The following is a 16,784-nucleotide window of genomic DNA, read 5'->3' as shown; positions in this document are numbered from 1 at the left end:
AAGACAAATGGTTCTTGCTGTATCTTTAGGAATTGTTAAATGTCAGGATTAGCCATCTGTTGAATGTCGCTTTAATTGCAACAGAGCAAAATAATGCAAAATTACAGTGGATGATTGTGGCCAGAGGATAATTCCAAGGGTTATAGTCTGACTATAATGATGCAGTGGGCAGGGGCTGGGCGGTGGAAAAGATCCTATGAGCCTGTTTAGAAGTTTCTTTCACGAATCCTGGAATAGCCTATCAGTTTATTTCTTACTCTTGTGAATCAAACTATCCTATCATTATGTAATAGCAGTGATAAATCACAAAGATCTTGCAGTACTTTAGATTGTATTAGTGTTGTGTTTATAGATTAGCAATTCAGCAGAAGCTTCTCATGATTAGTGAGGCAATCTGTTCTATGAACAGAATAACGACAGGCTGCGGATCACAAATATTTCTGAGTGTCAAAAAGGCACAGCAAAAAAACCTCCTCCTCTCCCACTCCCCCTTCCCATAAATTATCTTAAAGAAGAAATATCATGTTTTCCCAATTCATATGATTCTGACAACTGCCACTGATTTCTTAAAATGCAAAAGTCTTGTTAATACTAAGCATCTGCTTATTTCAAGTCACATAGAGAACATAGAGAATAAGGATATTAAAATCCAGCTCAAAAATAATTAATATTTGAGGTTCAATATTGCAGTGTATCATTATTAGTCACTTTCTAATTTCTTCTTTTGACAGTTATGTTTCGACTCTATGACACAGATGGCAATGGTGTTCTGGACAGTTCAGTAAGTCTTTTATTTAATAGTTTACAAAATTATAATCTTTGAGACTGGTTTACCCTACACACATACCGCAGGAAGTTGCGCTTCTCTTTTCAAGGTACAGATTTCTCTTGAATTTCACAACAGAGGTTAACAGTAGGATTTAACAATTATATAATGTCAATGCAGTTTTTGCCTGCAGTAACTAAATTAATTAAATATCATAAACTTCAGTATTGTTTTAAAGCGGCAACGGGGATTTACTCGTCCATGGAGGCCATGGCAAGGCTGCGGACCAAGAGCTGGGAAGTGGGATTAGGCTAGATTGCTCTATCCTGGCCGGCACAGACACAATAGGCCGAATGCCCTCCTTCTGTGCCATAATTTTCTTTGATTCTATGATGGTTAATACACACACTGTGCAGCAGGAGTTATTGGACAGCAGGTATAGCAACAACTCGTGCTTGGATGCTGAGTAGAGTTGCCAACCCTCCAGGACCGTCCTGAAATCTCCAGGGATTAAAGATTAACCTCCAGGATACTGCTGCGAGCAACCCAGAAGAAAAATCATAACGGCAATAAAAACTTTAAAAAAAAATGATTTGATTGCTTTTGTTTACTATTTATAGAAATATCAGACATAGGAACAAAATGCTGTTTGACAGTGAAGAATCATTCAGTCGTGTGATGAAGACTCTATTCACTTTCTGCTTAGCGCAGGAGGGCTGTGCACCATGAGGGTGGACATGTCGAGCGACCAATGGCGGGAGTGTGGGGGCAGGACGATTGGAGGCAGGAGGTCATGTAATTAAACCTCCAGGAATATGTCCAACCAGAGTTGACAAGCCTAGTGCTGAGGCCAGTTTCACTGCCCAAACTGTAGTCGCAGCTGTGATCAGTTAATTCAGCACAGACCGAGGATTGTACCTGCGATTTTCCTGGTCTGCATAGCCAACAGTGTGTTTTTATAGACTTAACAATGAGGGAGAAAGTCGAGCAAAAGACACACACGTTTTTAATGCGGACCTTTTAAGTTTGCAGCACATCTTGAACTACAGCAGGGAGACTTAGAAATGAACCTGCGAGTAATGATGGTAATTGCTTTTGCAATTTCGATGTCCAAAATGTGGTAAAGCTAATTGAATGTAAGCTGTTTAGCCAGAACAAGAGAAAGGAAGCGGCCGCATGGCCTAATGGATAAGGCATCTGACTTCTGTTCTACCTTCGACATTATCAGAGGATTGCAGGTTCGAGTCCTGCCGTGTCACTTGCAGCGGGAAATTTTATATTGACCCATCCACCTCCACGGAGGTGTGTGGGGGGCCTGACCCATCCACCTCCATGGCACGAACCTGGTATTGCAGTACTTCCAGGAGCGGTGCAGTGGCTCTCGGCCTTTTGGCTAAGAGCATTGGCGCAGAGTGATCCTTGATGTGTGCAAGGTGACCTCTGGCGTTTGTGATTTGACAAAGAATTGGAAAGATTGGCTACGAATAAATTAAAAAAAAATGTCCACAAAAAGTAAGCTGAGGTTTTCACAATGCAGTAGTCAAACCATGATTAGGGTATTATATCGGCTTCCCTCACCATGTCACAAAATAAGATATTTGCATTGGAAAGGCTGCAGTCAAGAGCAGCAACACTGGTTCCAAGTATCATGGGGAAGTACCTGTAAAAGGTGCGATTTTGTTTTATTTTCTGCTTCATTTTAATCTGTTTCTTTCGTTGGGGGAGTGGGGGGGGAGAGAATGGAAAAAAGTTTGATTTGCAGCCTGATTTACCCTATTTATAAAGTGATTTGAATTAATCTTATAAATTGATACTATCAACAATTTATATAGTGCTTTTTGCAAACCAAGGTAAATTGTCAGTTAGCTAATTATTGTTTTATTTTAAATGCAGGAATTGGATCGTATCATTAATCAAATGGTTCATGTAGCAGAATACCTGGAATGGGATGCTACTGAACTCAAGCCAGTAAGTGTTGCTCAGTTGTTTTATCTTATTAAGCAAGTGGAGTTTTGACTGCAGCTCATGATAGTCTGATGACATGATTATACAACATTGACAAACATTTAAAGACCATATTACATCCTACTAAATAAACCCTTGGTGTCCTCTGAAAACTTCATATTATGTTTCTTATACAAATAGAAGTCACATACCCATCTATTATTTTTGTTAGATTTATGCCTTCACTGAGCCACCATTTGAATGCCCACAAATCATTAGGACAGAATTAGTTTAATAATTCATATACAACATGCTGTCAACATGGCTCCTGTTTATTTTAAATTATTTTATTTACAAAACAACTTCTTGAGAGTTTGCTATTTGTCTCTGGTCTTTCATTGATTTTGGACCACATTGGACAATTTATAATTTCACCAGCCCTCCAACAACTATATCCGTAAATCTTTCTAAAATCAGTGGAAAAGCAATTGAGCGAAAAAATTTAATTATCTCAAAAGATCTTGTAGCCTAAATTATTGTAATACAATACAAACATTGGAGTTATATAGAAATACATGTCGATGAGAGGCATGTTTGTGAATGGTTTATAAGGGAAATTTCCTTGCAAAGATCTTTTCCCTATTTTCCTTGCTGAACCTTTGCAGGAGACACTGTCCTCGTCCTCATTGATTTCAATCTTTTCTTAAATTTCCCCTGCTCCCTTCCTTCACCTTCACTGCCCTCCAGTCTTCATTCAACCCCCCCACCCGCTCATGGCCACCACCTCGGGCCTACCATCATACAAGGCCAAGGGAGTGACCATGATTGTGGCTGAAGGAATTTAACACCTTTAAGGTGTCTTCTTCACTGACCAAACTTACCTAATGCCTCTCCGTTTCCTCCCACAATTTCTCTGATGCAGTTCTCTCTTCTGCACCATCCAATATGAGGACTCCAAACTTGAGTGCACCTGATGCACGACAGGCTTAGTTGTCCACCGTTCGATCTGGCTGGAACACCTTGAGGAATATTACTCCTCACTCTCTGCCAACAAATCTTCTTACTACCCCAAATTATCCTGGATGGTAGGGATAATACCAGGTTCCTCTACTCTATGACCAACCCACATTTTTCCACCACTCTCTCCATCTTCACCTCCAAAGCCAAAAATCAGAGGCTTATGGATTTATTTTTCAACTTTAAGGTTATCTGCTCAGCTGCCTCAGTCACTGTCACTCACATTACTTCTGCACCAACCTCTCGTATCTATTGCCTTCACCCTCCCACTCCAGTTCTTATCAGGAAATCTCCTTCACCCTATCCAAAACCAACTTCTGACTTAACTGGTACCTTTTGTTGTGTATGTATAACATAAGTATACTCCCTGTACACTCAATGTACAGTTACATAAGACTACTGGATGTATCTTCACACTGTATACACTATGCTTGTACCACCAGAGGGTGCAACTGTTGGAACCCAGGGGTCACCTGTACACGACAGGTAACCAGGTATAAAAGGGAGCTCACCATGCTGTATCCTCACTCAGGAGCTGTAATAAATGGACTAAGGTTACCACAGTTCAAGTACAATACCTTGCCTCATGTAGTCATTACTAGAGTGCTTATAGACACAATAACGGGTGACAAGATTACGAATTTCCACACGAAAATGGCTAACCTTGGCACATTTCAACAATTCACCGATGGGGAAGATTGGGAGGCCCGAACACTTTATTGTGAACGACCTGGCGGGAGACACACCGATCTCCCTGGCTGATAAGCGGCGAGCTATCCTGCTCACCAGTTGTGGGCCCACCATCTATGGCCTCGTCAGCGATTTGCTAGCCCCAGCAAAGACAACGACCAAAACATATGTGGAGCTCGTAACGATGATACAGGAACAACTCAAACCTAGAGAGCATTCTCACAGCCAGACACTGGTTCTACACCCTCTGGTGGCCCGAAGGCCAAGAAATCGCAAAATATGCTGCAGACCTCAGATGATTGGCTGCACCATGTGATTTTGGCGACCACCTCACCGAAGCACTGCGGGACATCTTCGTTATTGGAATTGGCCACGAGGCCTTCTCCACAGACTGCTCTCTGTGGATACCACGGTCACCCTGTAGAAGGCAATTAACGTGAGCCAGGCGTTCATGATCTCGGTCTGCGATTCCAAGCGGATGTCTCACCCCCAGGACTCTAACCCGGCAAGTACTGTGAACCGACTGGCGCCTTTTAGAGGCAGGGCTGCTGCAAGCAGTCTCTCTCAGGGAAGGGAGAACAGAACCCCGAGTCCGCAACCCTGAGTCCGCCACATGGGGCCAACCGGCTAACCCCATGCTGGCGTTGTGGAGGAAACCACAGGGCCCACCAGTGCCACTATAAAGACTATACATGCAAAGGCTATAACATGAAGAGCCACCTCCAGTGAATGTGCAAAAGAAATTGTACTCACCGAGTTGATGAAGAGTTGGTCGATCATCTGGACTCCAGCGATGACGAAGAGAGAGTCCATGAGGCAGCTCAGCCCCATGAAGAGGTGTACGGAGTGTTTACCTGCACCACTGAGAGTTCCCCGTTGAAAATGGAAGTCGAAATCAACGATGGAGGTGGACACGGGCGAGCCAGTCACTGAGGAATCAGGTGTCCTTTGAGAAACTCTGGGACAATCCAATCGAATTACCTAAAATGATTCTGATCCAAGTGAAGCTGCTCACCTACACAAACCACACCATCCCAGACGTTGGCAGCGTGGATGTCCAAGTGTCCCATGATGGCGCGGTGCACAAGTTACCTTTGTGGATCGTTGCTGGGGATGGTCCAATGCTGTTAGGAAGAAGATGGATGAAGAGATCCGTTGGAGCTGGGAAAACCTCCAACCTCCAGTGATCGACGTCCTCCGCGGCCCCGAAGTTGGATCCAGCACAGCACCTGAAAAACCAGCCGCTCAACTTGACTGCGTGGAGACGATCCAGACCGCTCAACCCAACTGCGAGATGATCCAGCCCAAAAGACCTGACCTCACTTTCCAGGCTCCAGTGGCAGGACTCCGGAGGAAGAAAATTGGCGCAGAAGGCAACTTCCCTGCTCCCATGGTAGAACCTGGCGAGAAAAGGATCACCGCAGCCTACCTCGTGGAGAGAAAGAAGATGACGCCCGAACCACGAGGTGAAGCGTCTGAAGTAAAGATGGCGGTGGCCAGACCACGAGGGGCAGCATTGATGGAGCAACACGTGATGCCGAGCATCGAACCGGATTGGGATAAAGATTGCAAGTGCCTCTTAAAGTAGACCGGCAACCCATCACAATTAAAGGGACAGTTTCACTCTTTATACAGCGATGCCGGTGAGCACCATCGGAGCAGGCCGGAGAGCGGAAGGAGCAGTGTGGCGGCCTGGCCCAGCAGTTTGTGTGGCCCCCGGCCTGCAAGCACTAACGGAGCAGGCCAGGGAGCGGAAGGAGCAGCGTGGCGGCATACCACTCTACAGAGCAGCATGCGCTGGAGCAGGAGAGCAACGGCAGTGAAAAGGGACATCACCAACGTCTAGGTTGGTGATTGGAGCGTGGGCAGATAAATCAGGAGTGCCGAGATCGGGCGAAGGAGCAGCGAGAGACTGTAGAGGGACGTGATCGGGGCCCAGAAGAGGCGAGGGCCCAGGGGCAGCACGGGCCCGTCCATACTGCACACTAGGTCCGTGCAGCAGAGCAGGTCTCCAGTCGTTTTGGTTAATCCTTGCTACTGGACCAAGACCTAGCTCTGTCAAGCCCGTGTGGTGGCTGGTGTGCAACAGTCACCACACGTTTTATAAAAAAAAAATCCAAGCAGAGGCATCTTCCACCCTTCAAGATTTAGTTCAGACCTGGAATTTTAGCTCCATCATTGAAACACCTGTGAACTTTTTGACGTGGAAGCAAGTCATCCTCGGTTCAAGGGACTGCCTATGATGATGTTGATGACATATAGAAACATAGAAAATAGGTGCAGGAGTAGGCTATTCGGCCTTTCAAGCCTGCACCACCATTCAATAAGATCATGGCTGATCATTCCCTCAGTACCCCTTTCCTGTTTTCTCTCCATACCCATTGATCCCCTTAGCCGTAAGGGCCATATCTAACTCCCTCTTGAATATATCCAATGAACTGGCATCAACAACTCTCTGCGGCAAGAAATTCCATAGGTTAACAATTCTCTGAGTGAAGAAGTTTCTCCTCATCTCAGTCCTAAATGGCCTACCCCTTATCCTAAGACTATGTCCCCTGGTTCTGGATTTCCCCAACATCGGGAACATTCTTCCTGCATCTGACCTGTCCAGTCCCGTCAGAATCTTATACGTTTCTATGTGATCCCCTTTCATCCTTCTAAATTCCAGTGAATAAAGGCCCAGTTGATCCAGTCTTTCCTCATATGGCAGCCCAGCCATCCCTGGAATCAGTCTGGTGAACCTTCGCTGCATTCCCTCAATAGCAAGAATGTCCTTCCTCAGACTAGACCAAAACTGAACACAATATTCCAGGTGAGGCCTCACTAAGGCCCTGTACAACTGCAGTAAGACCTCCCTGCTCCTATACTCAAATCCCCTAGCTATGAAGGCCAACATACCATATGCCTTCTTCACCGCCTGCTGTACCTGTATGCCAACTTTCAATGACTGATGAACCATGACATCCAGGTCTCGTTGCACCTCCCCTATTCCAAATAATATTCTGCCTTTGTGTTTTTGCCCCCAAAATGGATAACCTCACATTTATCCACATTATACTGCATTTGCCCACTCACCTAACCTGTCCAAGTCACCCTGCAGCCTCGTTGCGTCCTCCTCACAACTCAAACCACCACCTAGTTTAATGTCATCCACAAACTTGGAGATGTTACACTCAATTCCTTCATCTAAATCGTTAATGTATATTGTAAAGAGCTGAGGTCCCAGCACTGGGCCCTGCAGCACTCCTCTAGTCACTGCCTGCCATTCTGAAAATGACCCATTTATCCCGACTCTCTTTCCTGTCTGCCAACCAGTTCTCTATCCACGTCAGTACATTACCCCCAATCCCATGCGCTTTGATTTTGCACACCAATCTCTTGTGCGGGACCTTGTCAAAAGCCTTTTGAAAGTCCAAATACACCACATCCACTGGTTCTCCCTTGTCCACTCTGCTAGTTACATCCTCAAAAAATTCCAGAAGATTCATCAAGCATGATTTCTCTTTCATAAATCCAATCCTGTCAGTGCTTTCCAAATGTGCTGCTATTTCATCCTTAATGATTGATTCCAACATTTTCCCCACTACTGATGTCAGGCTAACCGGTCTATAATTACCCATTTTCTCTCTCCCTTTTTTAAAAAGTGGTGTTACATTAGCTACCCTTCAGTCCATAGGAACTGATCCAGAGTCAATAGACTGTTGGAAAATGATCACCAATGCATCCACTATTTCTAGGGCTACTTCCTTGAGTACTCTGGGATGCAGACCATCAGGCCCCAGGGATTTAGCGGCCTTCAATCCCATCAATTTACCTAACACAATTTCCCGCTTGATAAGGATATCCTTCAGTTCCTCCTTCTCACTAGACCTACTATCCCCTAGTACATTCGGAAGGTTATTTGTGACTTCCTTCGTGAAGACAGAACCGAAGTATTTGTTCAGTTGGTCTGCCATTTCATTGTTCCCCATTATAAATTTACCTGAGTCCGACTGCAAGGGACCTACGTTTGTCTTCACTAATCTTTTTCTCTTCACATATTTATAGAAGCTTTTGCAGTCAGTTTTTATGTTCCCTGCAAGCTTCCTTTCGTACTCTATTTTCCCCCTCTTAATTAAACCCTTAGTCTTCCTCTGTTGAATTCTAAGTTTCTCCCAGTCCTCAGGTTTGTTGTTTTTTCTAGCCAAATTATATGCCTCTTCCTTGGCTTTAACACTATCCTTAATTTCCCTTGTTAGCCATGGTTGAGCCACCTTCCCTGTTTTATTTTTACTCCAGATAGGAATATATGAGATTTAACTGGCAAATTCAAGTTTTTAAATGTAACTAAGCATGATGTGTTGGGCAATTGCGGTCAGAACCAATGTATTGTGAGAGCAGATGAAGTGATGATATGCAATGCCGGGATTTACATGTATGCCGACAAAACTAAGGGCAACCTCCCGTCGGAAGCACCCAGGTCCAGCGGGCTACCCACCATGTAGCCTGCGCCTCTGGGACCAATGTGATGCCCCAGGGAGCGTGGCCACACACAGTGGGAGCATACCAGCTGCAGTGCCAGCGATCAGCGGACGGCAAAGGCACCACTACCGGCACCCTGCCTCTGATCGGCCCTACCTCTCTGGCCTCCAGGGCCAGTACCAGGAGCAAGAGGCTAGCACCCTCCAGCTTTCCCTACAGGTCCTTGGATGACCAGGCTCCCATTATTGCTGAAGGGCAGCAAAGAGATAGCAGAGTCTTCAGCTATCTTGGCCCTACACTCTGGAACTCCTCCACCTCGCTACCTATTCCCCACCCCCACCCCCCTTCCCCAAAAGCTTCTCAAAGTTTATCTCTTCAACTGTACCTTTGGTCATCTTCCCCAGCTTAACTATTAGTGCTGAGCATTCAATTTTGCTCCTTTTGATAAATACCTTGGGATGTTTATCAAAAGAGGTGCATTATTCTATCTTGGGTAACTTTTGAAAAGAACAGTAAATCCATAGATGCTAATTTAGTATTTATTTTAAAAGCATGCAAAATACTTGTTTAAGAAAAATATCTTCATGTTCGTGGATTATATGTTATGTTACACTGCAGATACTTATGGAGATGATGGAGGAAATAGACTATGATCATGATGGCACAGTTATACTGGAAGAGTGGATAAGAGGAGGAATAACTACCATTCCATTGTTGGTCCTTCTTGGCATGGAGACAGTAAGTATAGGGCTGTAAGCTCTCATCAGTGAAAATTACAAAGCTATTCACAAGTAGAATTTTAAACATTGAGTCATGCTATTAACAACCATCATTGGTTTCTTCATAACAATTTGTGGTACTGAATATTGACATTATCTGACTGCCTACTGAAGTTTACAGCAGAATATAAATAATTTAAATTTATTAATAATAAAAGTATCAATGAGTCAATATGTAGCTTAACTATTACATAATTATGGTAAGTAATTCATTACATTGAAGAAACTGTCGGAATATAAGCGGTGATTTCCCAAATAATGACCATTAACGCACTTTAGATTGTTGAGCAATGATAAGTGCCCTACTGCCCTGGTGAGAATGCTGCAAATTCTGAGACACAAAATTTGAATTTATCACCAGCAGTTAAGCCATGTAATCGGAAGTCAGTTCAAATTATTGTAATTTGTGCATTAATGGGTGATAGTGAAGTCTTTTCAGGATGCCAATGCACTCTAATGGATGTTAATGATCATATTGGTGATGCTAAAGATGGCAAAGGAGGTGAAGAGTGGACTCAACAGGCAGCCATGTTTTGTGGAAGAACTGTTTATGTCGTTCTCCTGTGTTGGAAATGGCCCCTAATCAGAAGTACCACCCTGTGGAAAATCCTTCCTGTGGAGGGTCCTCACAAACTGCTCAACCAAGGCTCAATCTCTGAATAAATCAAAGGGACACCATTTTTTTTTTTGAATTTAAAAAATCATACAAAAAAGAAATGGGCAACCATATATTTTTTGGAAATGTTTTAATGTGGCATATGTTGTTCCACTGGTAGACAATTAGTGTAATATTTTAAATATGGGATCTGTAATTGTTTTATATATTGTATGATCTATTCCTTTGACATTTCTTACCTCAGATTGTAAGGAAGATTAGATTTCTCTGTATATTGGGTTTAAAATGGCATGTTTTTAATATTTTTATCTTCAGTGATTTCTCCATGATAATTGTCAAGCCAGTTATGGGCTAGATTTTCCCCAAGCAGTTTTGTCAACGTACTGACCTCCAGCGCGCCGACTTTGCTCGCTGGAAACGGCGGCGGCAAAAACTCGCCCCATACTGGCCGCTGTGTACAGTCCCCGGAGTCCTAGCGGCGTCGATGGTGAAGTGGGGGGCGGAGCCAAATGCCCGCGCCGAAAATACTGCCAGCACCTTCGCGCATGCGCAGTGGTACCGGCCCCGCCATGCACGCATGTGCAGTAGAGAGAAAGAAAACTTGGCACTCTGCCATTTTTAAAGAGCATCTTAGCTGTAATTACTGCCTGCCAGGAGAGCTCTGAACCTAACTAGCTGGTGTTCTGAATGAAAGCTGCAGTATCCTCCCTGAAATTAACTGTTGCATGTCTGGAGCAGTCTTGGGGATCATTGCAAAAGTGCTGCTAAGTGTCTCAGAGGACTGTGTGTTTTGAAAAATCACACTTTCACTAAGTGCGGTGAAAAAGTGTGTCAGAGCATTGCAAAAGTCCTGTTAGTGTCTCGGAGCAGTGGCAGCAATAATGCAGCAACGTCCACCAAGAACAAAGAATTTCTTGCATGACGAAGTCGAGGCACTAGTTACTGTCATTGAGGACAGATGGCAGCACCTGGATACCAGCAGAGGTCACACAAAAGTGCCACCCAAAAAGATGAAGAAACGCTGGAACCAAGTTGCAGAAGAATTCTGCGGATTGGTGATCAACAAGAGATCTGGAAGGCAGTGTAAAAAGAAGTGGCAGGACTTTGGTCAAGTAGTTAGTGTAAGTAATATTTCCATTTATTCAATGTAATTTCAATTGTAAATGTGACCAGCTGTATATGTCCCACCCAGCAGAAAGACACCCTCTCTAAAAAGTTGCATTTTAATCTTTGCAGAAGAAACTGGCTCACAACAAAAGAGAAAGAACTCGAACAGGAGGAGGACTGGCAAATCAGCACCCACTGACACCCTTGGAAGAGAGGGTCGCTGCTTTGATGGGTCCTGCCTGGAGAAGAACCATCAGTACCGCACAAGCTGGGCCCGCATGTGAGGGAGTGGGTAAGTCATGAAAGGTCATCGTGGCCCTTCAAATCAACCTGCTGCCTGGCCTGCTATGTGTGAGCCTACTCATGCCACCCATTTCACTGTTCTGTTATATGTTGCAGAACTTGAGGACAATCCTCCTGATGATCCAAATCAAGATTCAGACGTGGACGAGCCTGAAGAGGAGAGCAACCCTCCAGAACAACATGGGCGTGAGGGGCACTTTGAGTGGATGAGGGAGGGGTTCGATGACAGGAGTGTTCTACTGAATCTTGAGGAGGTCAACATATATCACTTGCCAGGTTCTTCCGCGATTAGTGGTTCGACATTCTATGGTTTCCCACCGTCCGAGGTTGCAGTTCCCAGTGGTGGTGGTGTTGTGCCGCAGCATAGAAATATAGAAATTAGGTGCAGGAGTAGGCCGTTCAGCCCTTCGAGTCAGCACCACCATTCAATAAGATCATGGCTGATCATTCGACCTCGGTATCCCTTTTCTGCTTTCTCTCCATACTCCTTGATCCCTTTGGCCGTAAGGGCCATATTTAACTCCCTTTTGAATATATCTAACGAATTGGCCTCAACAACTGTCTGCTGCAGAGAATTCCACAGGTTAACCACTCTCTGAGTGAAGAAGTTTCTCCTCATCTCGGTCCTAAATGGCTTACCCCTTATTCTTAGATTGTGACCCCTGGTTCTGGACTTCCCCAACATCGGTAACATTCTTCCTGCATCTATCCTGTCCAGTCCTGTCAGAATTTTATATGTTTCTATGAGATCCCCTCTCATTCTTCTAAACTCCAGTGGATATAAGCCCAGTTGATCCAGTCTCTCCTCATATGTCAGTCCTGCCAACCCGGAAATCAGTCTGGTGAACCTTCGCTGCACTCCCTCAATAGCAAGAATGTCCTTCCTCAGATTAGGAGACCAAAACTGAACACAATATTCCAGGTGTGGCCTCACCAAGGCTCTGTACAACTACAGTAAGATCTCCCTGCTCCGATACTCAAATCCTCTAGCTATGAAGGCCAACATGCCATTTGCCTTCTTCACCGCCTGCTGTACCTGCATGCTAAACTTCAATGACTGATGTACCATGACACCCAGGTCTCGTCGCACCTTCCCTTTTTCTAATCTGTCACCATTCAGATAATATTCTGTCTTCCTGTTTTTGCCACCAAAGTGGATAACCTCACATTTATCCACATTCTACTGCATCTGCCTTGCATTTGCCCACTCACCTAACCTATCCAAGTCACCCTGCAGTCTCTTAGCATCCTCCTCACAGCTCACATCGCCACCCAGCTTAGGGTCATCTGCAAACTTGGAGATATTACATTCAATTCCTTCATCTAAATCATTGATATATATTGTAAATAGCTGGGGTCCCAGCACTGAACCCTGCGGCACCCCACTGGTCACTGCCTGTCTTTCTGAAAAGGACCCGTTTATTCCGACTCTCTGCTTCCTGTCTGCCAACCATTTCTCTATCCATGTCAGTACATTACCCCCAATACTATGTGCTTTAATTTTGCACACTAATCTCCTGTGTGGGACCTTGTCAAAGGCCTTTTGAAAGTCCAAATACACCACATCTTGTCCACTCTACGAGTTACATCCTGAAAAAATTCTAAGAGATTTATCAAGCATGATTTCTCTTTCATAAAATCCATGCTGTCTAGGACCGATCCTGTCACTGATTTCCAAATGCACTGCTATTTCATCTTTAATAATTGATTCCAACATTTTCCCCACCACCGGTGTCAGGCTATCTGGTTTATAATTCCCTGTTTTCTCTCCCTCCTTTTTTAAAAAGTGGTGTTACATTAGCTACCCTACAGTCCATAGGAACTGATTCAGAGTCAATAGAATGTTGGAAAATGATCATCAATGCATCCACTATTTCTAGGGCCACTTCCTTAAGTACTCTTGGATGCAGCCTATCAGGCCCTGGGGATTTATTGGCCTTCAGTCCCATCAATTTCCCTAAAACAATTTCCTGACTAATAAGGATTTCCTTCAGTTCCTCCTTTTCACTAGACCCTCGAACCTCAAAGTATTTCTGGAAAGTTATTTGTGTCTTCCTTAGTGAAGACAGATCCAAAGTATTTGTTCAATTGGTCTGCCATTTCTTTGTTCACCATTATAAATTCACCTGATTCTGACTGCAAAGGACCTACATTGGTCTTTACTAATCTTTTTCTCTTCACATATCTATAGAAGCTTTTGCAGTCAGTTTTTATGTTCCCTGCAAGCATCCTCTCTTTTCCCCCTCCTAATTAAACCCTTTGTCTTCCTCTGCTGAATTCTATATTTCTCCCAATCCTCAGGTTTGCTGCTTTTTCTGGCCAATTTATATGCCTCTTCCTTGGATTTAACACTATCCTAATTTCCCTTGTTAGCCTTGGTTGAGTCAACTTCCCCGTTTTATTTTTACTCCAGACAGGGATGTGCAATTGTTGAAGTTCATCCATGTGATCTTTAAATGTCTGCCATTGCCTATCCATCGTCAACCCTTTAAGTATCACTTTCCGGTCTATCCTAGCCAATTCACATCTCATACCATGAAGTTACCTTTCCTTAAGTTCAGGACTCTAGTCTCTGAATTAACTGTGTCACTCTCCATCTTAATAAAGAATTCTACCATATTATGGTCACTCTTCCCCAGGGGGCCTCGCACAACAAGATTGCTAATTAGTCCTCTCTCATTACACAACACCCAGTCTAGGATGGCCAGCTCTCGAGTTGGTTCCTCGACATATTGGTCTAGAAAGCCATCCCTAATACACTCCAGGAAATCCTCCTCCACCGCATTGCTACCAGCTTGGTTAGCCCAATCTATATGTAGATTAAAGTGTCCCATGATAACTGCTGTACCTTTATTGCACACATCCCTAATTTCCTGTTTGATGCCATCCCCATCCGCAGACCTGTGGCCCCACCGTCCGAGGTTGCAGTTCCCAGTGGTGGTGGTGTTGTGCCGCAGCATTGCAAACCCATGGCCCCACTGTCCGAGGTTGCAGGTCCTAGCAGTGGTGGTGGTGATGCTGGTGCAAATCAGCAGGGAACACCCAGGGTCCCAAGGTCCCATCGTGCGCCTCCCAGTGGGATGCCGCGACCCAGATTCAGGGGGAGGGGAAGGAGACATGGACTACACTCTCCTGAGATGCAAGGTGCAACAGATGTGGTTCAGATGATGGCATTGGGTTGGGAGAGCGTTGAGCTTACCCGATCACTTCTGGAGACCATAACTGGGGTGAGTGAGGAGGTAGATGTACTGTCAGGAGAAATAACAGTAAATGGCACGGGAAATAGGAACCATGTCCGCTAACATCAGTGAGGGAATGGTGGCCATGAGGGATGAAATGTCAGAGGTAGTGGAAAGGACGACAGTTGCAATGATCAAGGCCATGAGGGAGGGAATGTCTGAGTTAGCTGCTGCAATAAGGAACACGCTCAGACCCCGTCCCTATTGACAGAATTAACTGCCACTCCCACTCCAAACCCCGCACCAAGCTCTGAACAGGCCGAGGCCGCACCCTCCAGCTTGCCGCCTGGGCCCTCCAACTTTCCACGTGACATTGACACCCCCCCACTCTCAAGAGGTGCCCAGTGGCCAAGATGTTAGAAAGAAGAATCTTGGTGTGCACCCCAGAAACACTGCGGCACCGCCTGCGGGCAGGGGTCGTAGAGAACCCAAGACCAAGCGCAGCGGGCGGCCTTAGACTAAGGGGGATGAAAGATGGATGCAGCTTTTCTTTGCTGCTGTTGTTTTTGTTTTTGATGTCACTTCACTCACTGTTCTAACTGTTCTCTCATTGGGTGTTTTTTGTAAGTTATGTAACTTTACATGTTTATAAGTGATCTTAACGTTTAAGTGATCTTAAAGAGTAAATTTTGATGCAAGAATATTTTTATTACAATAAAGTTAAGTATATTGCAAAGTTTTCAATAAAATATATTTTACATTCAAAATTAATCATGTTCAATTAATACAACACAGGAACAGCTTCAAAAAATAAATCCTCCTCTCCCCACCCCCACCCTTCCCAGCCTCCCCGTTGTATAGAGGCCAGCATCTCTCCCTCTCTATGGTGGCCCCCCCTGCCCCCGAAACGCGCAACAACAGCAGCTTCTCCAGTCGTTCGGCGGGCTTTCCCCCCGCTGTGATTAAACACGCAGATCCAGCAGCTGTAACTTCTCCAGGTGCATCTTCCCTTCCCTATCCCAGGCCGAATGGCCTCACACACAGGCTGGCCCTCGCTGCCTTTCCCGGGCAGACTTTAAAGATAATGTAGGATTTACTATTTTATTGTATTTTATTGGTTTGAACTTTTCTTTGATGTTTGCTGCTTGGTTTTTGAGGTCCTCTCCAGTTCCCTTCCCTCCACTATCCCTGCCCTAATGTCTGCCGAATGTGTGCTGCTTTTTCTTAACTGCCCGCAAGGTTTTTCAGAGCTGGCCACATACGCTGACCTAAGTGGATCAGGAGTACCCTTTTGCTGGCCAAAGTGGCATAAATGGCCAAAACTGGTGTAAGTGTCTGGGAATGCCCCCTTTTGGAAAATAAAATTACCTTAAAAAAAATCATACCTAACTGACTTACTCTGGAGCAAATTTTGAGGGGAAAATGGCATTTTCTAACTTACGCCAGAAAAAACAACTTACTCCAAAAAAATTGATGCAAGTCATGGCCAATGTTGGGTCCAAAATGTGGATTACTGGAAGTGTCAGTTATGTAATACACTCTTATCCTGTAACTCACTTCACTTATGCCAAGTGCAATAAAAAAATTATTTTTCCATGTAAATATTGCACTCCTATCCTTGTTCAATAGATACATTCAAAATAATGCATAATGTTACATGACGTATGGGGATTTGTTGCAGAATTGCAATGTACAACACTTGTCCAAACTCATTGGTATCTGTGCATTGTGTCTTAACAAAAAAAACAGTATGATTGTAGAAACATAGAAAATAGGTGCAGGAGCAGGCCATTCAGCCCTTCTAGCCTGCACCGCCATTCAATGAGTTCATGGCTGAACATGAAACTTCAGTACCCCCTTCCTGCTTTCTCGCCATAACCCTTGATCCCCCGAGTAGTAAGGACTTCATCTAACTCCCTTTT

The 16,784-nt window shown here is 44.6% G+C and overlaps 1 protein-coding gene across 1 annotated transcript in view; it reads left to right on the top strand.

Moving 5' to 3' along the window:
* LOC139259133 (diacylglycerol kinase beta) overlaps nt 1-16,784 on the top strand; it is an 805,220-nt gene that overhangs the window by 328,021 nt on the left and 460,415 nt on the right. Inside the window, exons 7-9 of the mRNA XM_070874836.1 lie at nt 732-781; nt 2,660-2,734; nt 9,497-9,616. Of these exons, the coding sequence (XP_070730937.1) occupies nt 732-781; nt 2,660-2,734; nt 9,497-9,616 (245 nt within the window). The remainder of the gene's footprint in view (nt 1-731; nt 782-2,659; nt 2,735-9,496; nt 9,617-16,784) is intronic.

This window comes from Pristiophorus japonicus, chromosome 3, assembly GCF_044704955.1.
Source record: "Pristiophorus japonicus isolate sPriJap1 chromosome 3, sPriJap1.hap1, whole genome shotgun sequence".
Lineage (NCBI taxonomy): Eukaryota > Metazoa > Chordata > Chondrichthyes > Pristiophoridae > Pristiophorus > Pristiophorus japonicus.
The sequence above is the reverse complement of the archived record's forward strand: the minus strand, read 5'-3'. Positions and strand labels throughout refer to the sequence as shown.